Source organism: Cannabis sativa, chromosome 5 (genome assembly GCF_029168945.1).
Source record: "Cannabis sativa cultivar Pink pepper isolate KNU-18-1 chromosome 5, ASM2916894v1, whole genome shotgun sequence".
Taxonomy (NCBI): Eukaryota; Viridiplantae; Streptophyta; class Magnoliopsida; order Rosales; family Cannabaceae; genus Cannabis; species Cannabis sativa.
The window spans coordinates 14,783,261-14,810,735 of record NC_083605.1 but is presented as its reverse complement, the minus strand read 5'-3'; the positions used below and the strand labels follow the sequence as shown (position 1 = coordinate 14,810,735).

At 36.1% G+C, this 27,475-nt stretch overlaps 1 protein-coding gene across 1 annotated transcript; it reads right to left on the bottom strand.

Annotated features, from left to right (window-relative positions):
• Positions 1-2,351: 2,351 nt before the first annotated feature.
• LOC133038180 (uncharacterized) lies at positions 2,352-2,900 on the bottom strand. The gene has a single exon (XM_061116261.1). It carries the CDS (start codon positions 2,898-2,900, stop codon positions 2,352-2,354), a length of 549 nt encoding a protein of 182 aa, XP_060972244.1.
• Positions 2,901-27,475: the final 24,575 nt, after the last annotated feature.

Sequence of the window (27,475 nt, the reverse complement as noted above, 5' to 3'; positions counted from 1 at the left end):
GATACCTAAAATTGACCAATATGCTATAAAAGCTTTCCTTTAGACAAAAGTAGTGCCATTTTAATATCTTAAATCTTAATTGAGCCGCATTTGGAACAGTATTTCTCCATTTTTGATAAATCGAACCTACAATCCCAATTGTTATTATATAATCCGACAGAAGTTTTCCACTTTAAAAGACCCAATCTAATCCGATTGATATTGATAATGGCCCCTACAGCCTTAGTATTAACTGTTCTGTCTATTAATCTCTCTCTTTTGGACATTAGACCACTATTTACCATATCATAATTTACTACATTAATCATCTGCTTTTAGAAAAAGAGGAAGACATAAATCATTCCTTTTTCATTCTTAATAATTATTGTTATTTTCTATTATAAAAGTAATTTATTGACTTAATTCTTAACTTTTTAGTACCATGATCAAAATTGAGATGATAACTGAAAAAATGAATTGAATACTCAGCAGTAACATTGACGGTATAACATAACATTGAAAATATTTGATCACATTTAGGGGCAGACCCAACTAAAGACGAAGGGTGCTGCTCTTGAAAAAAAAATAAAAAAAATATATATCTAAATGTGATATATTTGTTAAAAAAACATAATAGTGGTTAAAATACTTTAAAGCGATTTTAACTTTTAATATTTAAAATTTACTTTTTGTTCTTCTAAAAAAATAAAAGATACCCTTCAATTTTTTTTTGAACCAGAAAATTAACTTTTATTAAATCAAATCAGCTACCAAAATAGCTTTCAAACTAACAGGGACATAACCCCCGTGGGACACAGCCAGGCATAGAACCAGAAGAACAAGCTAAAAAGTTAGCCGCCTGGTTCCCGGACCGTTTAACAAAATTAATTGAAATAGGAAACAAATGAGAGGACTGCGTAAGAGCAACACGGTCCGTGATTGAAAGCCCCACTAGAGACAGCAACCGCTTCTTCTGTTGCACGGCTTGCACCAGCCGCAGTGACAGTGAGTCTGACTCCATAACCACACTACCAGGCACACCTTCCTCTACCCACCTCCCCTTCACCCAACTGAGCACCTCCTTCAACACCATAGCTTCAGCCATAAACGGGTCAGGTTGACCATAACTTTTAACCGCCAAGGGATCAATGAATAAACCATTATGATCCCGAGCAATCCAACCCAAACCAATACTATTGTCATCCTCAATGACAGCAGCATCACAATTAACTTTTATCTCGCTAAAACGAGATTCAGCCCATTGCTCACACCCGGTTTTATTCAGATAAGAAACTGGCAAAACAACTCTATTTTCTAGCTGAGCATTCTTTCAAGAATCAAGGTAAGTAATTGCAACATTCACCACCCTCTCTAACGACAAAGCCTTATTACTCCACACCAAGTCATTACGAGCTCCCCAAACTCCCCAAAAGAAGCATAGCAAGCCTCTCAATACAATCCATAGGTTGAAGCTTACAAACTTTATCAAACCAGCTGCCAAAAACAGAAGGTTCACCCCCTCCAACGGCCCCTCCCAGCCCCTATCAAGACAACTCTTAGGAAAAAAGCAGCTAACCATTATATGATAAACTGTCTCATCCTCCCAGTTACACATCGGACACAATCCGCTCACATGCACCCTTTTAGACCGCAGAGACACAAGAGTAGGGAGACAATTAGTAAGACCCCGCCAAAGAAAATTCTTCACCTTAGGTGGCAATTTCAAGTTCCAAAACTTCCTCCGAAAACCCAAATTGTCTTGAGAATTCCACCTACCATTGCTTACCTATAAGGCGCGATAAGCTTTTTTGACAGAATAATCCCCATAAGTCTCCAACATTCAAAACAAAGCATCCTCAACCGAAGAAAGAGACAGCGGAATACGACACATCAAATCAATATCCCTTTGAACAAATAAATCTTGAAGTACTTCCTCATCCCCCTCAAGGGAACCCACCTTTAATAAGTTATTGACCTTACAATCGTGGAGAGCCACATGAATAGAGATTACATACGGATTTTTCTTGCATGGAAGCCATTTTTGATTAAGAACTAGTATAGAAAAACTAGCTCCAACACGCCATCTCGCACCCATCTTAACCACAGATTTTGCCTCTAGAACACTTCGCCAAACTAGCTTGGATTAGCACCTAGTTCAGCATCAAGGAACGAGGAATGGGGTAATACCTGGCTTTAAAGACCTGGGCCACTAAAGAACTATTATTCATCAAAATCCTCTAACCTTGCTTACCTAACATAGCTAAATTAAAATCCCTGAGATTTCAAAAACCCAACCCCCCTTTTTTGTTATGCAGACAAAGCTTATCCCAACTCTTCCATTGAATACCTTGGCCTTGTGAAGACTTCGTATGTCACCAATATCTACCCATAAGTCGATCCACATCTTTGAAAATTTCCAAAGTGATCAAGATCACACTCATAGCATAAGTCGGTAAAGATTGAATAACTGATTTCATAAGCACTTCCTTACCCTCTCTAGACAGGCGCTTACTTTCCCAATTGTGAATTCTCTTCCTCGCCTTCTCTTTTAAAAAGTCGAAGGTGACATTATTATTTCTTCCCACCATACTAGGCAGCCCAAGATAAAAACTATGATCATCCGCTGCCCTCATATGAAGAGTAGACAAAACAGAATCATGAGTCCCGCTATCGGTATTAAAACTGAAGAAAAGAGAATACTTACTAAGGTTCACCTTCTGATGTGACGCCCTCTCAAAAGTATTAAGCAACTCCAAGACCCGTTGAGCCTCTTCTCTGTTTGCCTTACAATAGAGAAAATTATCCTCATCAAACAACATATGGGAAACACAAGGAGCCCCCCTAGTCACCCGACAACCATGAAGCCACTTCCTCTCCTCATACAACCAAATAAGAGCAGACAAACGTTCCGCACAGATCATAAACAGATACAGCGACAACGGATCTCCCTAACGGATTCCCCGAGATGGGACAATAGGACCCAAACTTTCTCCACCATGAATAATATTATACAAAATCGTTCGAAGGCATTCCATGATCATGTCAACCCAAGCCTCCGTAAAGCCCATCCGTAATAAAATAGCTTGTAAGAAAGACCATTCCATCTTATCATATGCCTTACTCATATCAAGTTTTAGAGCCATACAACCATTCTTCCCCTATTTCTTACTTCTAAGATAATGTAATATCTCAAACGAAACAAGAACATTGTCAGTCATGAGCCTACCAGGAATAAACGCACTCTGAAACTCCGAGATCACCTTCGATAATAAGTTTATGAGCCGATTAGCCATGACTTTCAAAATAATTTTACAAGATACATTGCAAAGAGCAATAGGCCTCAGATCACCCATAACAGAAGGAAACTTTTTCTTCGAAATGTGAACGAGACTAGTTGCATTTAGACCCCAAGGCATGGACTTAGATCGGAAGAAATCCTGAACCATCTCAACAATATCTTTAACCACAATATGCCAACGCTTTTGATAGAAAGCATGCGTCAATCCATTAGGCCCAGGTGACTTGTCAGGGTGCATTTGGAAGACAGCATGTCTTATCTCCTCCTCCAAAACTGGCTGTAAAAGAGTAACATTATCCTCAGATGTTATGGATTGTTGTATAACATCAAGAACTTCAGCACAATTCAACCCCATAGAATGAAAAATATCAGCATAATAGTCTACTATAACCTGAGACAGACCTGACTGTTGGGTTTTGTGCCCTAAATAAAATCCATTACAATCTGATTAGTTATCAATTTAGAATTTTGAAGTGAATTATGATTACATGTATGTGACATGTTTATGGTTTAATATATATACTTGATATATGCACAAAATCAGTTAAATCCAGAACATATAGTTATTCACAATTACAGTATTGTCAATACAGTGGAATGTGATTGTGATTATATGATTCAAAAGATTTGGTCCCTGTTCATCAGTGTTTTGGATTTACACTTATGTGATAATTAGCGATGAAGTATACTTACACTTGGAGTAAGTGTTATGTTCTTTCCAGAACATTGGCAAAGTATACTAGTTTCGAATGTATGGAGTATGCATTGGACTGGACCGATATTGAACTTGGTCAAAGATATTGTAAACTTACCATTGTATCTTTCCAAGTCAATGTCAGAAGTTGATCTTAGATTAAGAGAATCTAAATCCTGATATGCTTAGGCTCAATCTCAGGAGTGCTATTCATGTTCTTTGATTTATTAGTTAAACCTACCTTTGGGTCAGGATAATACATATATTTTGGGAACATAATAGCATAACTGAGTGGGAGTGCTGAACATAAATATGGAAATCTATAGCTTCTACTGGTGTATAGAAGTAAAGTGATGATTCCTTTTGAGCTTAGTTAAATAGAAGTAAATGGATGAGCTCTTGTTTCAGTGACTATATATTAGATCACTAAAACATCATTTACAGGTAACTAAGTGTTCAAAGGGGAAAAATACATTGAGGGGTGTAAACGGTAAATTGGTCCCATCTCGATGTAAATCATCTATATAGAGGATCTCTAAATCACATTAAGATTATAACAATGGTTAAATGAGATAGCATATTGATATCGTGAAACATATAATATGCTCTATATAAGTCTGAGAGTGCAATTCCAGGTTCTAAGAGTGGATTCAACAAGGAATTAATAAGTTACGGATTTACTTGGTAAATCGGTTCAACTTATTAGAAGCTCAGCATATAGATCCATGGTCCCCATTCTAGTTGAGACTATATTGTTTGTAAGACTCTATAATTGATTTATGATTAATCAATTATAATTCTAAATGTTAGACTATGTCTAATTTGTGAATTCTCACAGTTTAAGGATGAAATTGTAAATAAAAGGGTTTCTAGGTGTAATTATTAATTAAGAGACTTTGCATGTCTAATTAATAATTATTTTAAATGACAATATTATTTAATAATCTATTTTAGTTATTAAATAATTAGTTTTGGCATTTAAAAGATTAGAATTGGAAAAATGACATTTTTGGAGAAATAGAAATAAAATTGAGGAAACTGCAAAATTCCAGTGAGGCCCATACACACCATGGCCGGCCACCCTTTGCTTGTTTCCCAATTATTATTTTCAATTTAAATTGCCATGTAATTGCTAATCAAAGCCTAGCCTAAATAGGAAAGTGGTGGATCACACTAAATAAGGCAGTTAATCAATTACACAGTAAAAGAGGAAACTGCTTATTTGGAAAGTTGTGCTCTTCCCTTTTCCTATATATAGTAGCCCTTTGCTCTCTTCTCTTGTATGCATATTGTATCACACGAAATTAAGAGAGAAAAACAAGAAAGAATTTCGAAATTCCTAGTGAGAGAGAAGTGCCCACACACATCACTCAGTACCTCATCATAGTTTGGAAGACTGTGAAGGATCACATCCAACTCAAGAACTTTCGGGCTCAGATCTTGATTATACTCTGCTACAGACAGGAATCAAGAGTTAGAGATCTGAGTGGAAGGAGACATTTAATTCCGCTGCCATCACTGTAAGTTATTCTTAACTTTTATGTATTTAGTTCATCGTTTTAGAAGTTCAATATTAGGTTGTTAAATCAACATACTTGTGAGTAGATCTACGTTCCTAGTAAAATATATATTTCCAACACCGACCCCCACTGAACCCAAGAACCAGTCTCATCTTTTAATTCATGAATGAAATTATCTTTCCTTCTTTAGCTAGTAGCAGCGTGAAAATACCTCGCACTTTGGTCACCCTCCCTAAGCCATAATTGCTTCGATCTTTGCCACCAAAAGATTTCCTTTTGGTGATAAATTTTAGTAAGTTGTTTCCTCGCCTCCTTATATTCAGAAAGAGACTCCACATACAATCGGCCTTTAAGGAGACCAATTCTGGTCTTACAACTTTGAATTCTCTCCTTAAAATTATCAGTTAAGCTCCTTCCCCACACAACAACAGGGCCCTAAATAGCCGCCACTTTGTCAATAATGTTACCCGATACACAAGCTTCCCATTACTCTTAGATAATAGCAAATCAATTAGAATCACGTAGCCAAGCATTCTCAAACCGAAACACCCTCCTAGAAGCTGCCTGGAACCGAAATGATAGATCCAAAAATAGAGGACAATGATTCGATGTGGAAAGGACCATGTTAATCAACCGTGCAGTAGGAAACAAACTGTCTTTGCCCCTAGTCTTCTCCCAAGTAAACGAATGACCCATAAGCTCAAGATCCACAAGATTACAATCAGAGATAGTTTGTTGAAAACCATCTATAAGCCTATTAGGATAAGGATTACCACCTTTTTTATCATCTTGGCTAAGAACATTATTCAAGTCCCCAATAATACACCAAGGGAGATCATTTTCTTCCTTCAACACCCTCATAAGATTCCAAGTATTTCCCCGCAACAATCGATTAGGTTCTCCATACAACCCTGTAAGGCACCAGATATGAGAGCTATCATGCCTTACGACCATATCTATATGATTTTGGGAATACCCAACCATCTCAGCATCATCCTTATCCTTCCATAATATTGCTAATCCACCCCCTCCCCTCAGCATCAACCGAAAAAAGACCCTCATAACCAAGCTGTGATGTTAGAAGCTCCAACCGATCTTTCAAACATAGCGTCTCACAAAGAAAAATAAACATGAGCTTCTTTTGATGAATCATATCTTTAAGGAATTGAATAGTCCTTGGGTTACCAAGCCCACGACAATTCCAACTTAGAGTACTCATAATGACTGGCGAGCTCGCTCGCCCGAGCCTGCCAAATTTACATTTTTTGAAATAGTAGCAAGAGCATCCCCCATACACACATCAACACCCTCCTTCGGCCCAACACGCCTAATAGAAACTTCCTTATCAGTTCGTTTACGTTTAGAGTCCAAAAAGACCATTTCGTCCTCTTCCAAATTTGAATTACCATCCCCTAGTGCCTCCTATCCTTTACTCCCATTATTGTCGCTCAAAACTATTGGAGAAAAAATAAGCCCACGATTCACTCCATGATTCATGACAATCAGGTTAACACCACCAACGGAACCCTGAAAATTCATCCCTGCACTCATCGCTGACTGCCTGGCCTCAACCACCATCGTGCCACCAACATTTGATGAGCTAGGTGCCCCAGACCGTAGCCATTTAGCCCCTATCGCATACTGATTTTGTCGTGACATTGCCTTCATGAATGTGCCATAAGGTTTAACCATTGATGAGGTTGGTTGAATAAATAATCGAGAACAAAACTGATCCGCATGCCCAATCACCCACAGATAAAACAGAAAGTTAGCACAAATTTATAATGAAACTTAATCCAAAACCAGTCGCCACCAATCTGTTGCAGTTTCATTCTGTGCTTCAATGGTTTTTCAATGTTTAAACGAACCTGAACCCGTAAATAATCTCTCCAAAACCCATTAAAATTATTCTCATCAGACTTAATAAAGCCACCAATATATTTCCCAGCATCCCAAACAACCCGCTCTGTTTTGAAGCCCGACCTAATATCATGTAGTTGCACCCATATATAAAGATGATGCAAAGGAACCTCCCGAGGAACATCCCCTGGTTTCAGCCGTTCAAATATGCAAGGAGCATTTTTAAACGTCCAAGGACTCATATCCATCACCCTTTGAATGTTAGTTTCATGATAGAATTGAAAAATATATTTGTTACCTCCTAACTCCTTCACATACATGCCCATACCAGGCTTCCAAAGCACAACCATTAGGTTTTGCATCACCATGTAATCAATTGGCGTATCCATCAAGAAACGTCCCACAATACTCCATCGGGTATCTACCTCAGCCTCATCAATAAGGGGCCCCTCATAACTGACTGCAAGCTCTTCCTCCTCCTGTAGAGGAATGATCGACACACGCTTCAAGCTAAGGTCTACAAGAGAAGACGATGAAGCCATGACTGAAACCGACTATCGAAAACATAAAACCAGGAACAAACGCAACCAGAAAAAAAATCGCAAAACCAGAAAAAACCTAACCAGGACCAATCGCAAACCAGAAACACAAATGCACACCAGAAAAGCCAAACTAGAAACAACCGCACACTAGGAACAAATCGCACACCAGCAACAATCACACACTAGGAACAAATCGTACACCAGTAACAATCGCAAACCAGAAAAAATTATAAAACCTAGACTCTCACACCATGTCATGAAGGACAAGACTTATATTTGCAAACCAGAAAAAAATTGCACACCAGCAACAATCGCAAACCAAAAAATTGCACCAGAAAAAAATCGCACACCAGCAACAATCGCAAACAAAAAAAATTGCATCAGAAAAATCGCACCGAAAAAATCGCACTAGGAGTCTATAATGCTGAGAACAATGATGCCTGCAATGAATAGCAAAACATGTAGCCTTCTATTCTTAGAGAAAAATTGAAGGTAACTTGGGTGAAAAGGGAAGAATCTTGAAGGCCATAAATTCTTGCTAAGGTCTCTCTGACTCGGAGTCTTCATTCTGTTATAAGTAAATAATTATACCCCTCAATTTTAATTCGAGGTACATGCATATATTTTATAGGAATTAATCATTTTAGTGTTAATTAAACTATTCAAAAAAATTTATAAGAAAATATTACATTACCTATTCATGGTCTCTTTGTGAAAAATTTGATAATCTCTCCAACTTTTCATCCTTGTTGGTTATAATTTAGGATAAAGATGATGATCATGTATAGTAAAGTGCATAAGGTTTCATTTTAAATTCAATTGACGATAAGAAAACTAGCTCATTGATCTTATATATAGTATTATTTTTAACACATTAGCGATCTGAGACTAATTCTCTTACACCTTTTTGGGCTTAATTAGAAAGTAGGTATAATGAACAACCATTGAGAGTAAAGATATTCATCAAATCCAAGCTGTACTATTTTGGTTATAGTGCATTCGATCCGCACTAAGTACATATTTTATATTTTGGATCCAATCCAATCTATAAAAGAGCTCAAATCTAATCAAATCTGATTCACAATAATACGAATTGGATCGATTATTTTAGATTGGTAACTTTTTTATTTTAAATTATTTAATAATTATTAAAATATAAATTATATTCATATAACACCAACAACAAAATAAAATATATTATTATTGTTTTATGTCTCCAACAATATGTTATAATAAATAAATAACAAATTCCAAGAAAAAAAAAATTGTATATAGAAAGAAAAGTTTTTTATGTTTTAAATTATATTTTTTAATATATATAAATATATACATTTAATATGTTAAATTTTGAAATATATATGTACCAATATACCAATGTACCATATGTATTAATTTTTTAAATTATTATTTTTTTCTTTAAATTATGAAAATAGATTTATAATATTTTAAATATAGGCATGAATTGGATTAGATCGGTTATTTTTCATGTAAGTCAGCAACCAATCTGCACAAGTACGAATTTTATATTTCACAATCCAATCAAATCTACACAGGTACGAATATCCACACTTTGCACATTAGATTGGATTGGATCATGCAGATTGAATTAGATTGGATATTTCATTAACACCCCTAATTAAGAGACAATAATGTCGAATGTGACATTTGAAAGAATCTCACAAAGTCAAATCGAGAAATTTGTAGTGTACACGTCAGAAAATTTATAGATTTTTTGAAAGAGGTCAAAGATCTCAACACTAGAAACTGACACACATTAGTTGAAAGCTCGCAAATAGAAGTCAAAGGCGAAGATAAAAGTTTTTAATTTACTCTGATACTATGTTAAATTTAGTAATGTGTGTGATTAAGGTGCATAAATTTTTATCTTGAAGCTAATCAACAATGAAATGAATGATTCATTTATGTTATATATGATATTCTTTTTCTACAGCCATAAATTTGTATTTTATTTACTTTCATTTTATAACAGTAATTTTTTTTTTTTTGGTGGAGGTAATAAGATGTAGTAGAATAAAAATGAATCTAATTTTAGTCAATACATTTGTACGGTTGTGCGCCCTCACGACTATTTATATCTGTTTAGACATAAAATATTAAGTACAGTAACATATATAATAAAGTATTATATTTAAGTAGAAATTAGTAACACTTTTTCAATAAATTATATTAATCACAAATAAATAATTACATAAGATAAAATTACTTACAAAGCTTTTTTTAAATCTTCCATCCACTCTCCCTTTTATACTCAAATTCTTAATATTCAAAATGTTTAATCTAGGAGGTTTGAGGATATTAATAAAGCTCTGTTATCCAAACTGGCGTGGCAGATGCCCAATGGTGATGATAGGCTTTAGGTGAAATGCCTTTTTGCCAAATATTGCAAGAATAATTCCTTCTGGGCAACTAATACCCATGGGAGTGACTCTTATGTGTGGAAAGGAATCCTTGACTCAAGAGACATCTTTAGAAAAAGATGTGTATCTATCCCTGGAAATGGAAACATCATCGACGCGTGGATACAACCTTGGATCCCCTGACTATCGTAATTTGAGTTCAAGGGTGTCATGTAAAAGGTGAGACCGAATTGCCCGATTCGAGGATAGTGGTGGATCTGTCTATTAATGGCTCAGAGTGGAATGTGCCTAAGCATTCTAAAATTTTTGGGCCTGATCTAGGGAAAAAAATCGCTAAAATAAAGATTCCCTCCTCATAATAAGGATGTTCTGGCATGGAAGAAGGTGTCGGATGGGTGCTTCTCATGTAAAAGGGCATATTTGGAGTGTATTCAGTGGGATGGGGATTGAGGAAACGGGGTCTGTAGCTTAATCTTGAATTGCAATATGCACTTCAGGTTATCCATTATGGTGTGGAGAGTTTTGATTGGGGCCTTCCCTGTTCGTGAGAAGCTCGTGTTCATACCAGATAAGTCATGCCTGTTGTGTAATGCAAAAGTGGAATCTTCCTTCCATCTGTTTTGGGAGTGTCCCCTTGAAAAAGCACTTAGGTTCTCTGGTCCTTTCTTGGTGGTGCCCCACGACTTGTCAGACCTTGACCTTATCAATATTGTGCTAAAGCTCCATGAGGGTCTTTCCCAAGATGAGTCGTGGAAGTTGTTTACCTTTATTGGCTGTCTATTTACATCAATTTGGGAGACTAGGAACTCCTTGCTTTTCCGTAATATTAAACCTGATATTCTCCAGCTTAGGAAAATGATCATGTCAAGATACCAAATGTTTGTATCAATCCGTGCTACTGTTGATAACCAGGCGGTGTCAGGTACCACGATATTCCATGGCAGGGAGGTGATCCCAAGCTCTGCCAATGTGTTCTGTGTTACTGATGCGTCGTGGATTGGAGGGGTGGCCAGTCTTGCGGTGGGAAAATTGGACAGAAATACGGCTTTTAGAGAATGGTTCACCAAGAAGTGCAAGGTAGATTCTACTATGGAAGCAGAGATCCTTGCAATTCTTTAGACGTTGAAAATCTATTGTGATGCAGGGTTGCCCTCCATCATCATTGCCTCGGACGCTCTGCTGGTGGTCCAGGCACTTCAAAGTAAGCATTACCCTCCTTGTTGGAAGGCTAGACCGTTTGTGGCGGAGATATGACAGCTGGCTAGTTGGTTCGAATCTGTACTTTTGTTTTCATCCATAGAACTGATAATTTTTGTGCGGATAGGGTGGCTAAGTTGGCCAAGATGGCTGGCCACCAATTTGATGTAGTTCAAAGAGAGGGATCCCCTATTGTCATTCCCAGTTACCTTCTTCAATGAACTTTTAGTTCTTTCAAAAAAAAAAATATTCAATCTAGAACAAGCACTATGAACAATACATTAAAAGTGACCTTAATAGAAGGTAACTTTAGATACCAAAGCATAGTGTTCCTAGCATGCTAAATGTGATAAATTGTGACTATAATGACACTCAAAAGAACTCTTCTTTTACCTCTTAAAGCTTTTGACTTTTGAATCCAGTTAAGAACATCATTAAGCTCTCTTTTCCGATTAGAAATTTCAATCCAAAACCAAATCTGTTGAACCATATACTACTATAAATAGAGTCAAAAAAGAGATGAATTTATTCAAATATGTAGTAAAAGTAGAGAGAAATAATATTTTTATTTATAATTATTAATGAATTTGTGAAAACAAAATTTTTAGAATTCTATTAATAAGAGTATCTACTAAGAGAGAAAATAAAGAAATAGCCATACAAAAAATAAATAATAAAAAAATTATCAAAAACACAAACTTAAAAAAATTAGGTGGAATAAATCCTAATTTACTTTGAGCTTTCACATATCATAACTTACTTTAGCTCTCACATTTACTATCAAGCAGGAGTAATAATTTATTCAGTGAACCTAAATTAGAATTTGTATTAATATTGACACTTCATTCATTAGCAAGGTGTGAGACGTTTAATTTTTTATAATAATAATAATAACGATAAATTATTTGTTTTCTTTTCTTTTTGTTAGTATCTACTTGAGACTAATTGTAACGCCCTAATGCTAAGGCACGCTACAGTGCTTTTTCAATTATTGTGCAAACTTTGCTAATCAAAGAAATTTCTCGAAAAACGTGTCAAATTAAAATTTTTGCTTTAAACATTAAACTTTGTAAAATAATATAATATTTACAAATCCCGGGATCCCGATTTCAAACTTTTGAAAATTTACTGTTTAAACTTTACATTCAAAATATACAAGTTCTGGGTCGCACAGCGACTTTCAAAATACAACACCTGCATGTCCCGAGGCCAAGACACTCGCGGTCGCGCTGCTTGACATGTACAATCTCACCCGAGCTCAGGTTCACTCCTGTTCAGCCTTCGCCTTTCCTTTACCTACACATGGAAGCGGAAACTGTGAGTCAACAGACTCAGTAAGAAATGCATATAACATATCATATAATTTCCGACCTGTAAATAGGCGCCCATACACCTATTTACAGAGCTTATCAGATGAGTATGAACGTTCAATACCAGGGTACAACCACTATACCACATACACATCGTACCTTGCTGTACGAGTGTTGGTAGGGTTTATCCCGATCACTGAGTAACTCTGAGTGATGTACCACACACTTTAGCATTTTCCTATGCTTGTGTTGGTATCACTGTATCGTACTCAAATTAACAACAATCACTGTACCAATACACTCTATAACTTAATCATACAAGTGTTGGTAGTGTTTAACATAATTCAAGCATGCATATATAAACACATATACACACATTCAGATAATCACATCATACATTATACACAGTTCTTACCTGTTTTCCGAATTCAAGTGTGCTGGCCGACCTGAACGGAATTCACGTGCTAGATGGATGTCCTAATCACAATAACAGTAATACAGATGAGTGACTCGCTAAATCACTTTCCGGGACTTAAAACTTGAAACTAAAAGTTTCCCTATCGATAAACCTCATGGCAATACCCTAAATATCTCAAAATTGGCCAAAACTAGGGTTCTGGAAAATCCCCCAACAGGTAGACCGGTTCCCAACCGGCATCCCGGTTCTGGGTCACCAACCGGTCGACCGGTTGGTACAGACCACGAACCGACCGCCCCGTTCACAGGAAACCAAAAAATTATCCCCCTTGATTCAAATCAATCCCAAACTTTACCAAACTCTCCAGTATACCTATACAATGTATAAACATCCATTTCCAACCAACAAATCACAGAACAAACCAATAATTCAATTTATGCCATTAAAGCTCAAAGCTTGAGTTTCAAAACTCAAGCTTGCTTAAAACCATTCTCAAGCATCAAAAACAGTAGCTAGGGACTTAAATCAACTCAAAATAACTCCAGAATTCGAACCCTAAGCAATTCAAACCTTAACAGCTCCTAACACCCCAAAATACCATTTCAACCTAACTTAAAAACTTAAAAACTAAGAAGGGTTCATTGAAGCTTACCTTAGATTGATTATCTCCTATGAAATCCTTGCTGAAATCCAACAATCAACAACAAACTCCCTTGGTTTGTCTCAGCCGAAAGCAAGAAAGAGAGAGAGGTTCAAGAACAATGCAATTTTCTAATTTTTTCCTTTTCCTTGATTTTTCTTCAAATGAGACAAAAGGATTAAGTTAATCCCTTGCTGAAATTAACTTGATTAGGTGTCAAAAACCTAAGGCAGCCACCTATCACTTATTATTTTTAAATGACAAAAATGCCCTTTAAGGTATAACTTAGGTATTTCTAAAACTAGGGGTAAAATGGTCAAAATCCATAACCCCGCTCAATCCCGATAATTTATTTTCTCTAAATTATTTCCCACTATGAAATAGGGTTCTAAACTTACCCATGTGATCAATCTAGCCATCCATCGCATTTTCCGTTGTCGCCGAGCAAAAATTACAAAATTAACATATTTCACATATAAGCTAAATAATACCCCTAGAGTTTAATAAAATCTCCAGAATTGAGAAATTATAACTCTAATATTTATTTCTAAATATTGGGGTCCATATTCAAAATTAATTCACAAATAATACTAAAATAATAAAATAATAAAAATTAGTGCTAATTGCCTTTTCTAATCCACATTACTAGAGCGGTCATTACAATTATCCCCCCGTTAATAGGATTTCGTCCCCGAAATCTAACTCCGAATAGCTACGGATGTTGAGTCCTCATATCCGACTCTAATTCCCGAATTGGCGTCTTCCACCTCATGCGTTCCTCCAGAGCACCTTAACTAGTGCAATAGTCTTGTTACGAAGAACTTTTTCTTTTCTATCCAGAATTTGAACAGGTTGCTCTTCATAGGATAAGTCTGGTTGTAGTTCAAGGGCTTCATAACTCAAGACATGAGTCGGGTCTGACACGTATTTCCTTAACATAGAGATGTGAAATACGTCATGAACAGCTGATAATGCTGGTGGTAAGGCTAGCCGATACGCTACACCGCCCGACCTTCGAGTATCCGATATGGCCCAATGAACCTAGTGGCTTAACTTACCCTTCTTCCCGAAGCGCCGAATACCCTTCATGGGTGAAACTCGCAGGAAAACATGTTCCACGTCTGAAATGTGACATCTCTGCGCTTCGGATCAGCATAACTTTTCTGCCTACTTTGAGAAGCAAGCATCCGAGCCTTAATCTTATCAATAGCTTCATTGGTCTTTTGCACCAACTCTGGACCCAAGTACTTCCTTTCTCCTGTCTCGTCCCAATGAATAGGAGATCGACATTTTCTACCGTATAACATCTCATAGGGAGCCATCCCTATTGTACTTTGGTAGCTGTTGTTGTAGGAGAATTCAATTAAAGGTAAGTACTTACTCCATGAACCCTCAAAGTCCATAACACAGCTCGCGTAGGTCTTCCAAAATCCGGATGGTTCTTTCGATCGACCATCAGTCTGAGGGTGAAAGGCTGTACTAAACTTTAACTTGGTACCCATAGCCTTCTGAAGACTCACCCAAAACTTCGATGTAAACTTTGGATCCCTATCTGACACAATAGATTTAGGGGCTCCATGGAGACGAACTATCTCCTTCACATACAATTCAAAGATCTTGATCCACCGAATAGGTAACTTTTCTTTGGTAGAAAGTGAGCCGACTTTGTAAATCTATCCACAATGACCCATACGAATCATACATCCGTAGTTCTAGGTAACCCGAGTTACAAAGTCCATTGCGATGTCCTCCCACTTCCATTCCGGAAGGATTAAAGGTTGTAATAACCACCCGGTCTCCCCGATGTTCGGCCTTAATCTGGCAGTTAAACACTTGGACACATAGTCCACTACATCTCTTTTCATCCCATACCACCAGAAGTAGGGTTTCAAATCCTGATACATCTTGGTGGTTCCTGGATGCAACGAATAAGGCGTGGTGTGAGCTTCATCAAGTATCTCTTTCTTAAGCTCATCAACACTAGGAACACAAACTCGAGCTTTATATAACAACATTCCACTGCTCGAGATTGAAAAACCTCTAGACCGACCAGCCGCTACTTCATCTCGAACTTTAACTAGCTCGGAATCTTCCAGTTGTGCCTTTCTGATTCTCTCCAACAGATCAGATTGGAGTGTTAAATTATGTAATTTCCCGACCACGAACTCAATTCCTGCACTAACCATTTCTGAGGCTAGTTGAGGAGCTATCATAACTGTAGTACACACTTGACCCAGGACCTTTCCTCGCTCGAGAGCATCGGCCACAACATTGGCTTTCCCGGGGTGATATAGTATTTCACTGGTCGTAGTCTTTAACTAACTCCAACCACCTTCTCTCGCCTCATATTCAAATCTTTTGGGTGAAAAAGTATTTAAGACTTTTATGATCCGTATAAATCTCACACTTTTCACCGTAAAGATAATGTCGCCAAATCTTTAAAGCAAAAACCACAGCGGCGAGCTCTAAATCATGAGTTGGGTAACGCTGCTCATAATCCTTCGCCTGACGAGAGGCATAAGCTATGACTCGCGGCTTTGCATCGAACGCATCCTGCACTCGTCCGGATGCATCACAATACACAACAAATTTCTCTTGATCCGATGGCAAAGCTAACACGGGAGTCGTTATCAATCGCCGCTTCAACTCCTGAAAGCTTGATTCACACTTATCCGACCACACAAATCTCTCGATTTTTCTTGGTCAATTCGGTTAGGGGCATAGAAAGTTTAGAACATCCTTCGACGAAACGTCGATAATACCCCTCGCTAACCCGAGAAAACTTCGAATTTCGTCACGGACTTGGGCCTTGGCCAATTCTTCACTCGATTCTATCTTGTTTGGATCAACCATAATTCCATTTTTCCCAACAATATGACCCGAAAGGACACCTCGGACAACCGAATTCGCACTTTTGAACTTGGCATACAAACCTTGTGATCCCTAAGTCGGCCGTAACACCATTCGAAGATGATGCTCGTGCTCCTCTTCTCGATCGAGAGTATACAAGAATGTCATCGATAAACACTATAACGTTGTTATCGAGGAAATCCTTGAACACCCTATTCATGAGGTCCATAAAGGCTGCGAGGAGCATTGGTCAATCCGAACGACATTACCGAAACTCATAGTGCCCATATCTTGTTCTAAAAGCCGCCTTCGCATGTCCTCCTCCCGAATCCGAGTTGGTGATAACCGTACCGTAAATCAATCTTCGAAAACACCTTGTCTTTCCCCGAAGGGCCGATCGAATAGATCATCGATCCTAGGCAACGGGTACTTGTTCTTAATCGTCGGCTTGTTTAGTTCCCGATAATCAATACACATTCGTGAGGGAACCATCTTTCTTTTTCACAAAAAGAACCGGAGCTCCCCATGGCGATACACTGGGTCGAATAAACCCAATATCAAGCATCCCCTGAAGTTGTAACTTAAGCTCCTTGAGTTCCGCTGGAGCCATCCTATATGGAGCTTTAGAAACAGGCTCGACTCCAGGTGCCAAATCAATTACAAAATCAATCTCTCGCTGTGGCGGCAATCCCGGCAATTCCTCGGGAAACACATCAAGAAAATCTTTCACCACCCGGACTACCTCAGGCCCAAATGCTTCAGGTCTGCTGGAGTCAAAAACTACTGCTAGAAATCCTACACAACCATTGCATAGTAAATCCCTAGCTCTCAACACAGAAATAACCGGGATCCGAGACCCCCGAACCGATCCAACATAAACAAATGGATCTTCACCTTCCCATTTGAAAAGTCACCATTTTACGCCTACAATCTATCTCGGCCGAATACTTGGATAGAAAATCCATTCCCAGTATAATATCAAACTCAGTTAATTTCAACTCTATAAGGTCAGTACTCAATTCCCTATCTTCGATCCTAATCGGCATAGACCTAATGCGCCTATTAGAGATAACCAATTCCCCGCTAGGCATTAGGGTTCCAAACCCTCTTTCTAAAATATCACAAGGCCTACCCAAAAGATCAATCACCCTTGTAGCCACATATGAACGTGTAGCTCCCGAGTCAAATAATATTGTAAATAACAAGTTGTTGACGGGAAGCTGACCTGTCACTATGAAGGGCCGGCTGCCGCAAGACCGGCAGGTAATGGCAAACACACGACAGAACCGGTTTCACCTCGGCTTTCGGCTCCTCTTTGCCTCGGGGGCAATCTTTCTTGAAATGCCCCACCATGCCACCTGAAAGCATTTCTTCCGTTTACACTCTCCGGATGATGTTTCTTGCACCTTGGACACTCGGGATAAGAGTAACCCCGACGTCCTCCTCGCCTTGGTTCCCACGGGAACCGCTTGCTTTGCCCCGAGCCATAGGAAAATTTGGAACAACTTTTCTTTTCCGCTCAATGGTGGAGTCACCACCGTCCCTACCATAAACGGAGTAGGAACGGTGGGGGTTCCACTAACACTCCGAGTCACCCGGGGCTCCCGAAGAAATTTTACCGCACCCTCGGCTCTCAAAGCCTTCTCAACCATATCCGCATACGTGGCCGTTCGGTAGTGGTAATAACCAGATCATGCTGGATCTTTGCACTTAAACCCGCTAAGTATTTTTCTTTCTTACTGAAGTCCGTAGGCACAATTCCCGCCGCCAACTTAGCCAACCGATCAAATTTCGTTGTATACTCAGTGACTGACATTCCCTCAGTCTGAACTAGATCAGTGAACTCTTTCCGCTTTGCACTGCGGACCGCTTCATTGTAATATTTGGAGTTAAATAACTCCCTAAATTCCTCCCAGGTCATCAGCGTGACGTCCCGTGTGAGGGTTATCAATTCCCACCACACGAGGGCATCTTCCTGAAACTGGAAAGTGGGCGTTGTGTCACCCGATCATTTCCAACCACTCCCATGAAGTTGAGAATACGCTCAATCATCGAAAGCCATTGCTCGGCCTTCATCACATCAGGGCCTCCCAGAAACACTGGAGGTGCCTGCTTTCGAAATCTTTCATACAACGGTTCCATACGGTTGCCAACAACAGTTGTTACCCCGCCGGCACCGCCGGAACCTGGCAACGGCCCGAACTTCTTGAGGAGGCACGGCGGGAGAGGACCTGCTGCCTCAACCTCTGAATCTCTTCATCTTGCTGACGAATTCTCTCTTGCATTTCAGCAAATCTTTGCTCCCAATCAGGAGGAGCTTGAGGTGGATTTACAGGGCGACCACCCTGAGCTCTGCCACGGCCACGGCCGTGACCACGGGGATTTTGAGGATTCCCCTGACCGCCTCCGGTCTCAACCATGCCACCCTAACTTCTTGTATTTCGCGGGGCGTCCATTTAATAGGACTTAGCCTGCGAATCCATAAGCCAGGCAGGTTAGACAGCGATCAAAATTAACACCGCTCTTAAATAACTAAAAGGCAATACACTTTCTTTTCTTTTTAAAGAGATATATTTAATTTAAATCTAATATGCTTCCTAACATGCTTTCACATCACACTTATTTAAAATACTAAACAAGTACGGGCTTACTGAACCGTGAACCGAGCTTTCTCTGATGAAGATTGTACATGTCATAGCAAGCTTCGGTAGACAAACTGGCGGCCGATACCAAAATTGTAACGCCCTAATGCTAAGGCACGCTACAGTGCTTTTTCAATTATTGTGCAAACTTTGCTAATCAAAGAAATTTCTCGAAAAACGTGTCAAATTAAAATTTTTGCTTTAAACATTAAACTTTGTAAAATAATATAATATTTACAAATCCCGGGATCCCGATTTCAAACTTTTGAAAATTTACTGTTTAAACTTTACATTCAAAATATACAAGTTCTGGGTCGCACAGCGACTTTCAAAATACAACACCTGCATGTCCCGAGACCGAACACTCCGAGTCGCGGCCGCTCGGCATGTACAATCTCACCCGAGCTCAGGGTTCACTCTTGTTCAGCCTTCGCCTTTCCTTTACCTACACATGGAAGCGAAATCGTGAGTCAACGGACTCGCAAGAAATGCATATAACATATCATATAATTTCCGACCTGTAAATAGGCGCCCATACACCTATTTACAGAGCTTATCAGATGAGTATGAACGTTCAATACCAGGGTACAACCACTATACCACATACACATCGTACCTTGCTGTACAAGTGTTGGTAGGGTTTATCCCGATCACTGAGTAACTCTGAGTGATGTACCACACACTTTAGCATTTTCCTATGCTTGTGTTGGTATCACTGTATCGTACTCAAATCAACAACAATCACTGTACCAATACACTCTATAACTTAATCATACAAGTGTTGGTAGTGTTTAACATAATTCAAGCATGCATATATAAACACATATACACACATTCAGATAATCATATCATACATTATACACGTTCTTACACCGTTTTCCGAATTCAAGTGTCTTGGCCGACACGAACTAATTCACGTGCTAGATGGATGTCCTAATCACAATAACAAGAATACGGATGAGTGACTCGCTAAATCACTTTCGGACTTAAAACTTGAAACTAAAAGTTTCCCTATCGATAAACCTCATGGAAATACCCTAAATATCTCAACATTGGCCAAAACTAGGGTTGGAAAATCCCCCAACAGTAGACCGGTTCCCAACCGGCCATCCCGGTTTCTGGGTCACCAACCGGTCGACCGGTTGGTACAGATTTCCACCTAACCGAATTCGGTTCAACTGCAGAAACCAAAAATTATCCCCCTTGATTCAAATCAATCCCAAACTTTACCAAACTCTCCAAAAGATACCTATACAATGTATAAACATCCATTTCCAACCAACAAATCATTTAACAAACCAATAATTCAATTTATGCCATTAAAGCTCAAAGCTTGAGTTTCAAAACTCAAGCTTGCTTAAAACCATTCTCAAGCATCAAAAACAGTAGCTAGGGACTTAAATCAACTCAAAATAACTCCAGAATTCGAACCCTAAGCAATTCAAACCTTAACAGCTCCTAACACCCCAAAATACCATTTCAACCTAACTTAAAAACTTAAAAACTAAGAAGGGTTCATTGAAGCTTACCTTAGATTGATTATCTCCTATGAAATCCTTGCTGAAATCCAACAATCAACAACAAACTCCCTTGGTTTGTCTCAGCCGAAAGCAAGAAAGAGAGAGAGGTTCAAGAACAATGCAATTTTCTAATTTTTTCCTTTTCCTTGATTTTTCTTCAAATGAGACAAAAGGATTAAGTTAATCCCTTGCTGAAATTAACTTGATTAGGTGTCAAAAACCTAAGGCAGCCACCTATCACTTATTATTTTTAAATGACAAAAATGCCCTTTAAGGTATAACTTAGGTATTTCTAAAACTAGGGGTAAAATGGTCAAAATCCATAACCCCGCTCAATCCTGATAATTTATTTTCTCTAAATTATTTCCCACTATGAAATAGGGTTCTAAACTTACCCATGTGATCAATCTAGCCATCCATCGCATTTTCCGTTGTCGCCGAGCAAAAATTACAAAATTAACATATTTCACATATAAGCTAAATAATACCCCTAGAGTTTAATAAAATCTCCAGAATTGAGAAATTATAACTCTAATATTTATTTCTAAATATTGGGGTCCATATTCAAAATTAATTCACAAATAATACTAAAATAATAAAATAATAAAAATTAGTGCTAATTGCCTTTTCTAATCCACATTACTAGAGCGGTCATTACACTAATTATAGGGTTATTCATATGTTTGATTTAGATTTCTATACTTCAATTAATTTCTATTTGAATTTTTTTTTTAAAAAAAGTCTAAACTACTAAACACCAAGACCAACAAGTACTTTTAAAAGGTGGGGGTGAAAATTTATTCAGGGATAGTACATGTTATCAACAAGTCATGGATACAACTAGAAAAATCTGGCTACCAAACCATACTACTACTTGTTGACAAAACAAGTTTGGCCAAAGAATGAGCAACAACATTACAAGATCTATAACAATGGGCAAAACTAATCGCTTGGAACCTGTTACAAAGACCACCAAAGTCATCCAAAACAAGCCCTCAATTTTAAGAACACTTTATTCAATGATAATGTTGCCATACCCAAAAGAGAGACAATTAGCCAACGCTTTGCAGATAGCGAAAACTTCTACCACTTCAAAATCAAAATGACCTTCCAATTTCTAGCTTGCCAAAGCTCAAACAACACCCAACTCATCTTGGACCACCATGCCCAAGCCACTACAGTTGCCCACCACATCTATAGTTGCATCAGTGTTATATTTTGAGACTGCCCAAATAAGGAGGGAACCATATAAGAATCGACGGGGATGCATGAGGATTCCCCACCAACCTAGAAGAAGAAGACACCATCGTCGTGTGCTTCTTGTGTTGAGATTTTCTAAGGTATTCTCTCCCCAACTAACCACTAGAATTGACGAAAATTTAGAGTTACTATGGGCCTTTTTATTTTGCATGTGCCAAATTCTCCACATAATCACCATCACCAAATTAATCATTTCCTGTCGAAGTGGATCAATGCATCTATAATTAAAGTAAGATAAACCTCACAATGACCAAAAGGATCCCCTAAAGAAAACTCACAAAGCAACCTACAAGGCATCAAGGAAGAACATCCCCAAAGAGCATGATGAGTAGTTTTATCTTTCATATCACAAATAGGATACAAACCATCAGATAAAAGACCATGGCGAGCTAGATTAATCTTCGTAGGGATCCAATTATTTGAAACTTTCTAGGAAAACAACCTCACCTTAAGAGTCCAAATCTTTTTCTACCAACTCGAAAAACTCCCAGAGAAGCACGACCCAAGCCCAACTTATAAAGAGCAAGCTAATAACAACTCTTGATAGAGAACCAACAAGATTTCTCAAAGTTCTATATCAGTTTGTTTGGAGCATCCAAAGAGGACCAAGGAATAGTGAGAATAGCTTCTGCTTCGAAAAAAAGAAAACTGACATAGACTAAATCTCTATCTCAAACACCAGATGCATCGCACAACAAAGAAACTTTTCTCGAAACATCAAGCTAAGGTGGAGATAAAATACAGGAATTCGGGACTGAAGGAATCCACTTATTAGAGTAAGTAGCACTGTCATTTCTATTCCCCACTTGCCAAATAGCTCCTGAATCAAAAAGTTTCTTCTCCCATAAAATGTTTTCCAAACAAAAGAGCCCTTTTTTAATCTCAGAAAATGATATTTTCTTGAAGTACAACTCTTTTAACACACAACCAGCCAAAGAAGAAAGAACATTGTAAATACTTGAAGCTTGTTTCGATAAAAGAACCTAATTAAATAAATGTATGTCTCGGAAACCTACTCCACCATCTTGCTTATGCAAGCAAAGTTTATCCCAAGTGCACTAATAGTAATTATTGTATAATAATTATTAACTCAAGTTTTTTTTTTTTTCATTTTTTTTTGGGTAAGGGTTTACTCGAGTTGTTTATTTTTCAAAGTTGTTAAAATTTAATTGTCTTCTAATTTCATATTGTGATCCATGGATTAGCTTATTGTGCTGTTTGAATAGATGAGGAACTTTATTGACTTTTTCTTTGTGACTTTTGTAAGTTATCTTGACAAAAGAAAAATAATAATAATGAAAATTAATCAAAAAATAAAAATTATTTGTAAACCAAAGTTAAAATGTGTCCAATATTAGAACATATCCAATGCCAAAAAAATCGATAACTTCAAATGTACATAAATAAAGACTTAAAGATCATATTTTTTTGGTCACATATATATGATTTAAGGTGAAAAATGAGTGTGGTAAAATTTACATTGAGATATGAATTGAAAGCTGTGAAAAAAGACTAGGTATATTTGTGTTGAACACCAGTTTGGATAATAATAAATAAATCATATATATGAATAAAGAGTAATGAAATAGTAGTTCAATCTCAAATATTGATAATAATATTTATTATACATGTTATATTTTAATGTAATGACCACTACTTTGAATCTAATAAATGAGGTCGACTGATGAATAAATTTCTAAAACACAGGAAAGCGCGCACTGGCGAAGAATTGGCATGAAGTGTCTCTCATCTCTTGGTTCTCATTAAGAATTTTAATCCATATTTACATATTCTTCATCGAGAACAATGTAAGAAATCTCAACACAGATCCATTTATGTAGAAAGAAAATTTATATCTAAAAAAACTAAATTAAAAATAAAATATTGCATTTTTAATATACAAATTATTTTGTCCAATATACAATTTAAAGATTTATAAAAAAGAGAAAAAAAAAAAAAAGTTACCACAATACTATAAAATTGCTTAAATAAGATATATTACAAAACTAAATAAAATATTAAAGAGGTCCCCATCTAAACAAAGAGTCCATACTCTCCAACAAAAAAAAATATGATCTTCCTCCCCGCTCTCTTCCCATTTGGACGGATCTTCGCCCAATAGGAGTGGTAGAAAAAATATGTGAAATATGAAAAATATAACTTAAAATTTTTAAATAATAATAAAAAGTTACTAAATTAATAATAGGAAAATAATAAATAAGTTAACATTTTTACAAATAGTGCGAGTCAATTATGAAGCAATGAGCTTTTTATTTTTCTTGTTTATAGGCTCATGGATTATACATAAGGGTTGTGGCCTTTAATTATAATTAACACATTTCAATTACAGTTTAAATTGAGACACTAAAATAAATATATTGTCATTATAGGGGCGGACAATTATATAATTTCTATAATTTGGAAACTTGAGATCTGTACGCAAACACATTTCAAAATGGTTTTAAATCTACTAGATTAAAATTACGACGTATTTTTTGTTTATTTTAGATGTTATAAATTATTTTTTTAATGATACAATAAATAATTATATATAATTTAATATTGTTTAATTAGATTAAAATAAGTATAAGCTTTGACTTATTTTTTTTAATAAAAAATATTTTTTTGAAGTGTTTGAATATTATTAAAAAAATAATTATAAGTAAATTAAGAATTATATAAATTATTTTAGTTATAAAAATAGCTTCTGAAAAAAAAAATTCGGGACTTTTAATTTTTTATCCGAACACTCTTAGAATGACTTTTTTAATTTTAAAAGCTAAAAAATAGCTTCTATACTTGATCAAATGTTATCATCAAACACAATATGTAATTATGTACATATATACATGATCACTTGAATCCACCAAGAACTTTTCAACGGATTAAGTGGGTGGAAGTGGGTATAAGTTTCTAGTTAATGAAAATTAAACTATGTATCATCAATATTTTAGGCACCAAAGTTTTCATTTTCCCTAGAGAATGGAAAACTATGATCAATGTCAAACAAAAAAATTTGTACGAGTATTTTATACACATTATGAAAAATATGCATACTGTTATGAAAATAAAAAAATACAAAAGAGTACCAATAAAATTGGCATTAGCGAGAGAATATATATATATAAAGAGTGTTAATTACTTTTTTTTTAATGCTATTTTCCTAAATCGTATTTACTTCCATATCATTCTTTTAGTATGATATATGATTTGATTAAATCTATGTTTCATCGTTTTTACAAATAAGCTTCAATTCTTTTTCATTCATAGATGTCAATCATGCTAAAATCTAACTAATTGTCTCAAACAATTTTTTCTTTCAACATCAACACTCCAAACTAAAAATCCAATGCAAACTAAATAATACATTTAAATAAATATATATATATATACATAATGTTATCGGTATAATATAATTTGAAACAATGTAAATATATTCAATTACAAAAAGAAGAATCCCCAAAACTCAGTGGAAAGAAAGCTCCCATTGAAAGATGTATAAGAAAAAGAATGTAGGTTAGAGATAGGAAATAAAACATTAAACCAAAACTAATTTTTCTTTCCTGAAAAGTCGATCATGAATTGAGATAGAGAATCAAGGAATTGTGAAGAAACCCATTAATATTTATTACTATTTATACATATATGCAGATTTTCTTAATTAAGCTTATTCAGAATTGTTTTATCCTCTGAGTAGTTCACGGCTGAAGAGAAGTTTATATTGTTGGAGTTGAGTCAGGATTTTAAGGGTTTAATTTATATTTAGGTTTTATTTATATTTTTTAAGAGTTCACGATAGAGTGTACTTAAATTTAATATAATTTTTTTTAAAATAAAAATCACTCAATAATTTCTCATAAATCAAGAATTTTGTTATATAGCCACATTTTATATAGAATAGATATATATATAATAGGCCTCAAATGAACATTTACTTAAAATGTGATCTTGCAACGTATTGACAAAATTCTTAATTTATTCAGTATTTACTTAATGAGATTTATTTTATTATATATAAATAAAAAGTGACTTATAAATTTTTCATAAACCAAAAATTCTGTTATATAGACACACTTTATATAGAATAGATATATTGTGAGCTGAAATGTATGGATTCCCTATATATATATAAATGTTCTGGTGTACATCTAGTGATCTAGATACATGTATACAGTTCAACCGTTAGATAACTTTGTACATATCCTTCATTGAAAACCAAATTAAGAATGATTACCAATTGAAATCCTAATATATTAAAAATGAAATTATATATCAATCAAACTAATTAATATAACTTTTATCAATATCTCCATCAATTAATTTCGCTATAAATACGACATGATACATGCATTGTATTAGAGAGTTTAATAGTACAATTATGATATAATGATTAATAATTAACATATCAATTATTACAAGTAAGCAAAGTTAATTTAATAGAAAAGCCCTCATTTGAACATGCAATTGTAATCCATTTTATTTGTGGGCGTGCCGACTAACATATATTTGAATACGTACCGACATACATATATACATGCATATATATGATTTATCGATCAGCGACTAACATCTGATTATGAAAAGTAATTAATTAAAAAAAGAACATAAACTTTCCTATCATCAAAGAGCACTGCGCCACAAAGTGATCTATAAATATATATAAATAGATTCATATATGTATAGATACTCATCATTCTAAACACAATAAACATATAAGATTAAGTCAAAGATTTTCTCTTTTCAGAGGGAGCTAATATATATAAATGTGGGTCTTTCTTTTCTGCTTCTTTTTCTCTTTTAAATTGTCACTTGCATTTGGTTTGTTTTCTAATAAAAGAAAATTCAGGTAAACAATAATGAGAAAGAAGTAGTAGAGATTGCAGGTCCCCTTAATTAACTAAGGGTATTGAAAAACTCAAAAGTTTCTGACCCCAGAATTATATTATATATATATACCTTAATATATATAAAATACTTTCAATCTGAATCATTTGAATATGAACTTTGCCAAATTATTAACTAACGTCAACTACTCATTGATTACATAACATGGAATATATAAAGTGTTTAATATTAGTGTCATCTATGATAACAGATGATCAGTAAATCAATCACATTTTGCACACAGTTAAACCAAACATCACAGAAATTATTAACTATTAATAAGGGAAGGCATAATAAGATTAATCAGCAGTTATAGCTACGGAAGTAGTGATTTATATAGTTTGTTTGTCTACTAAATGATTGACACAATTAAAGAAATATATATATATATAGGGATATGATTTGTCCCGCGATGTACTTTCACGGAATGTATTCTGTGGTATATTAGATGGGTCTCAGGGTACATTAAATGAGTGTCAGGGT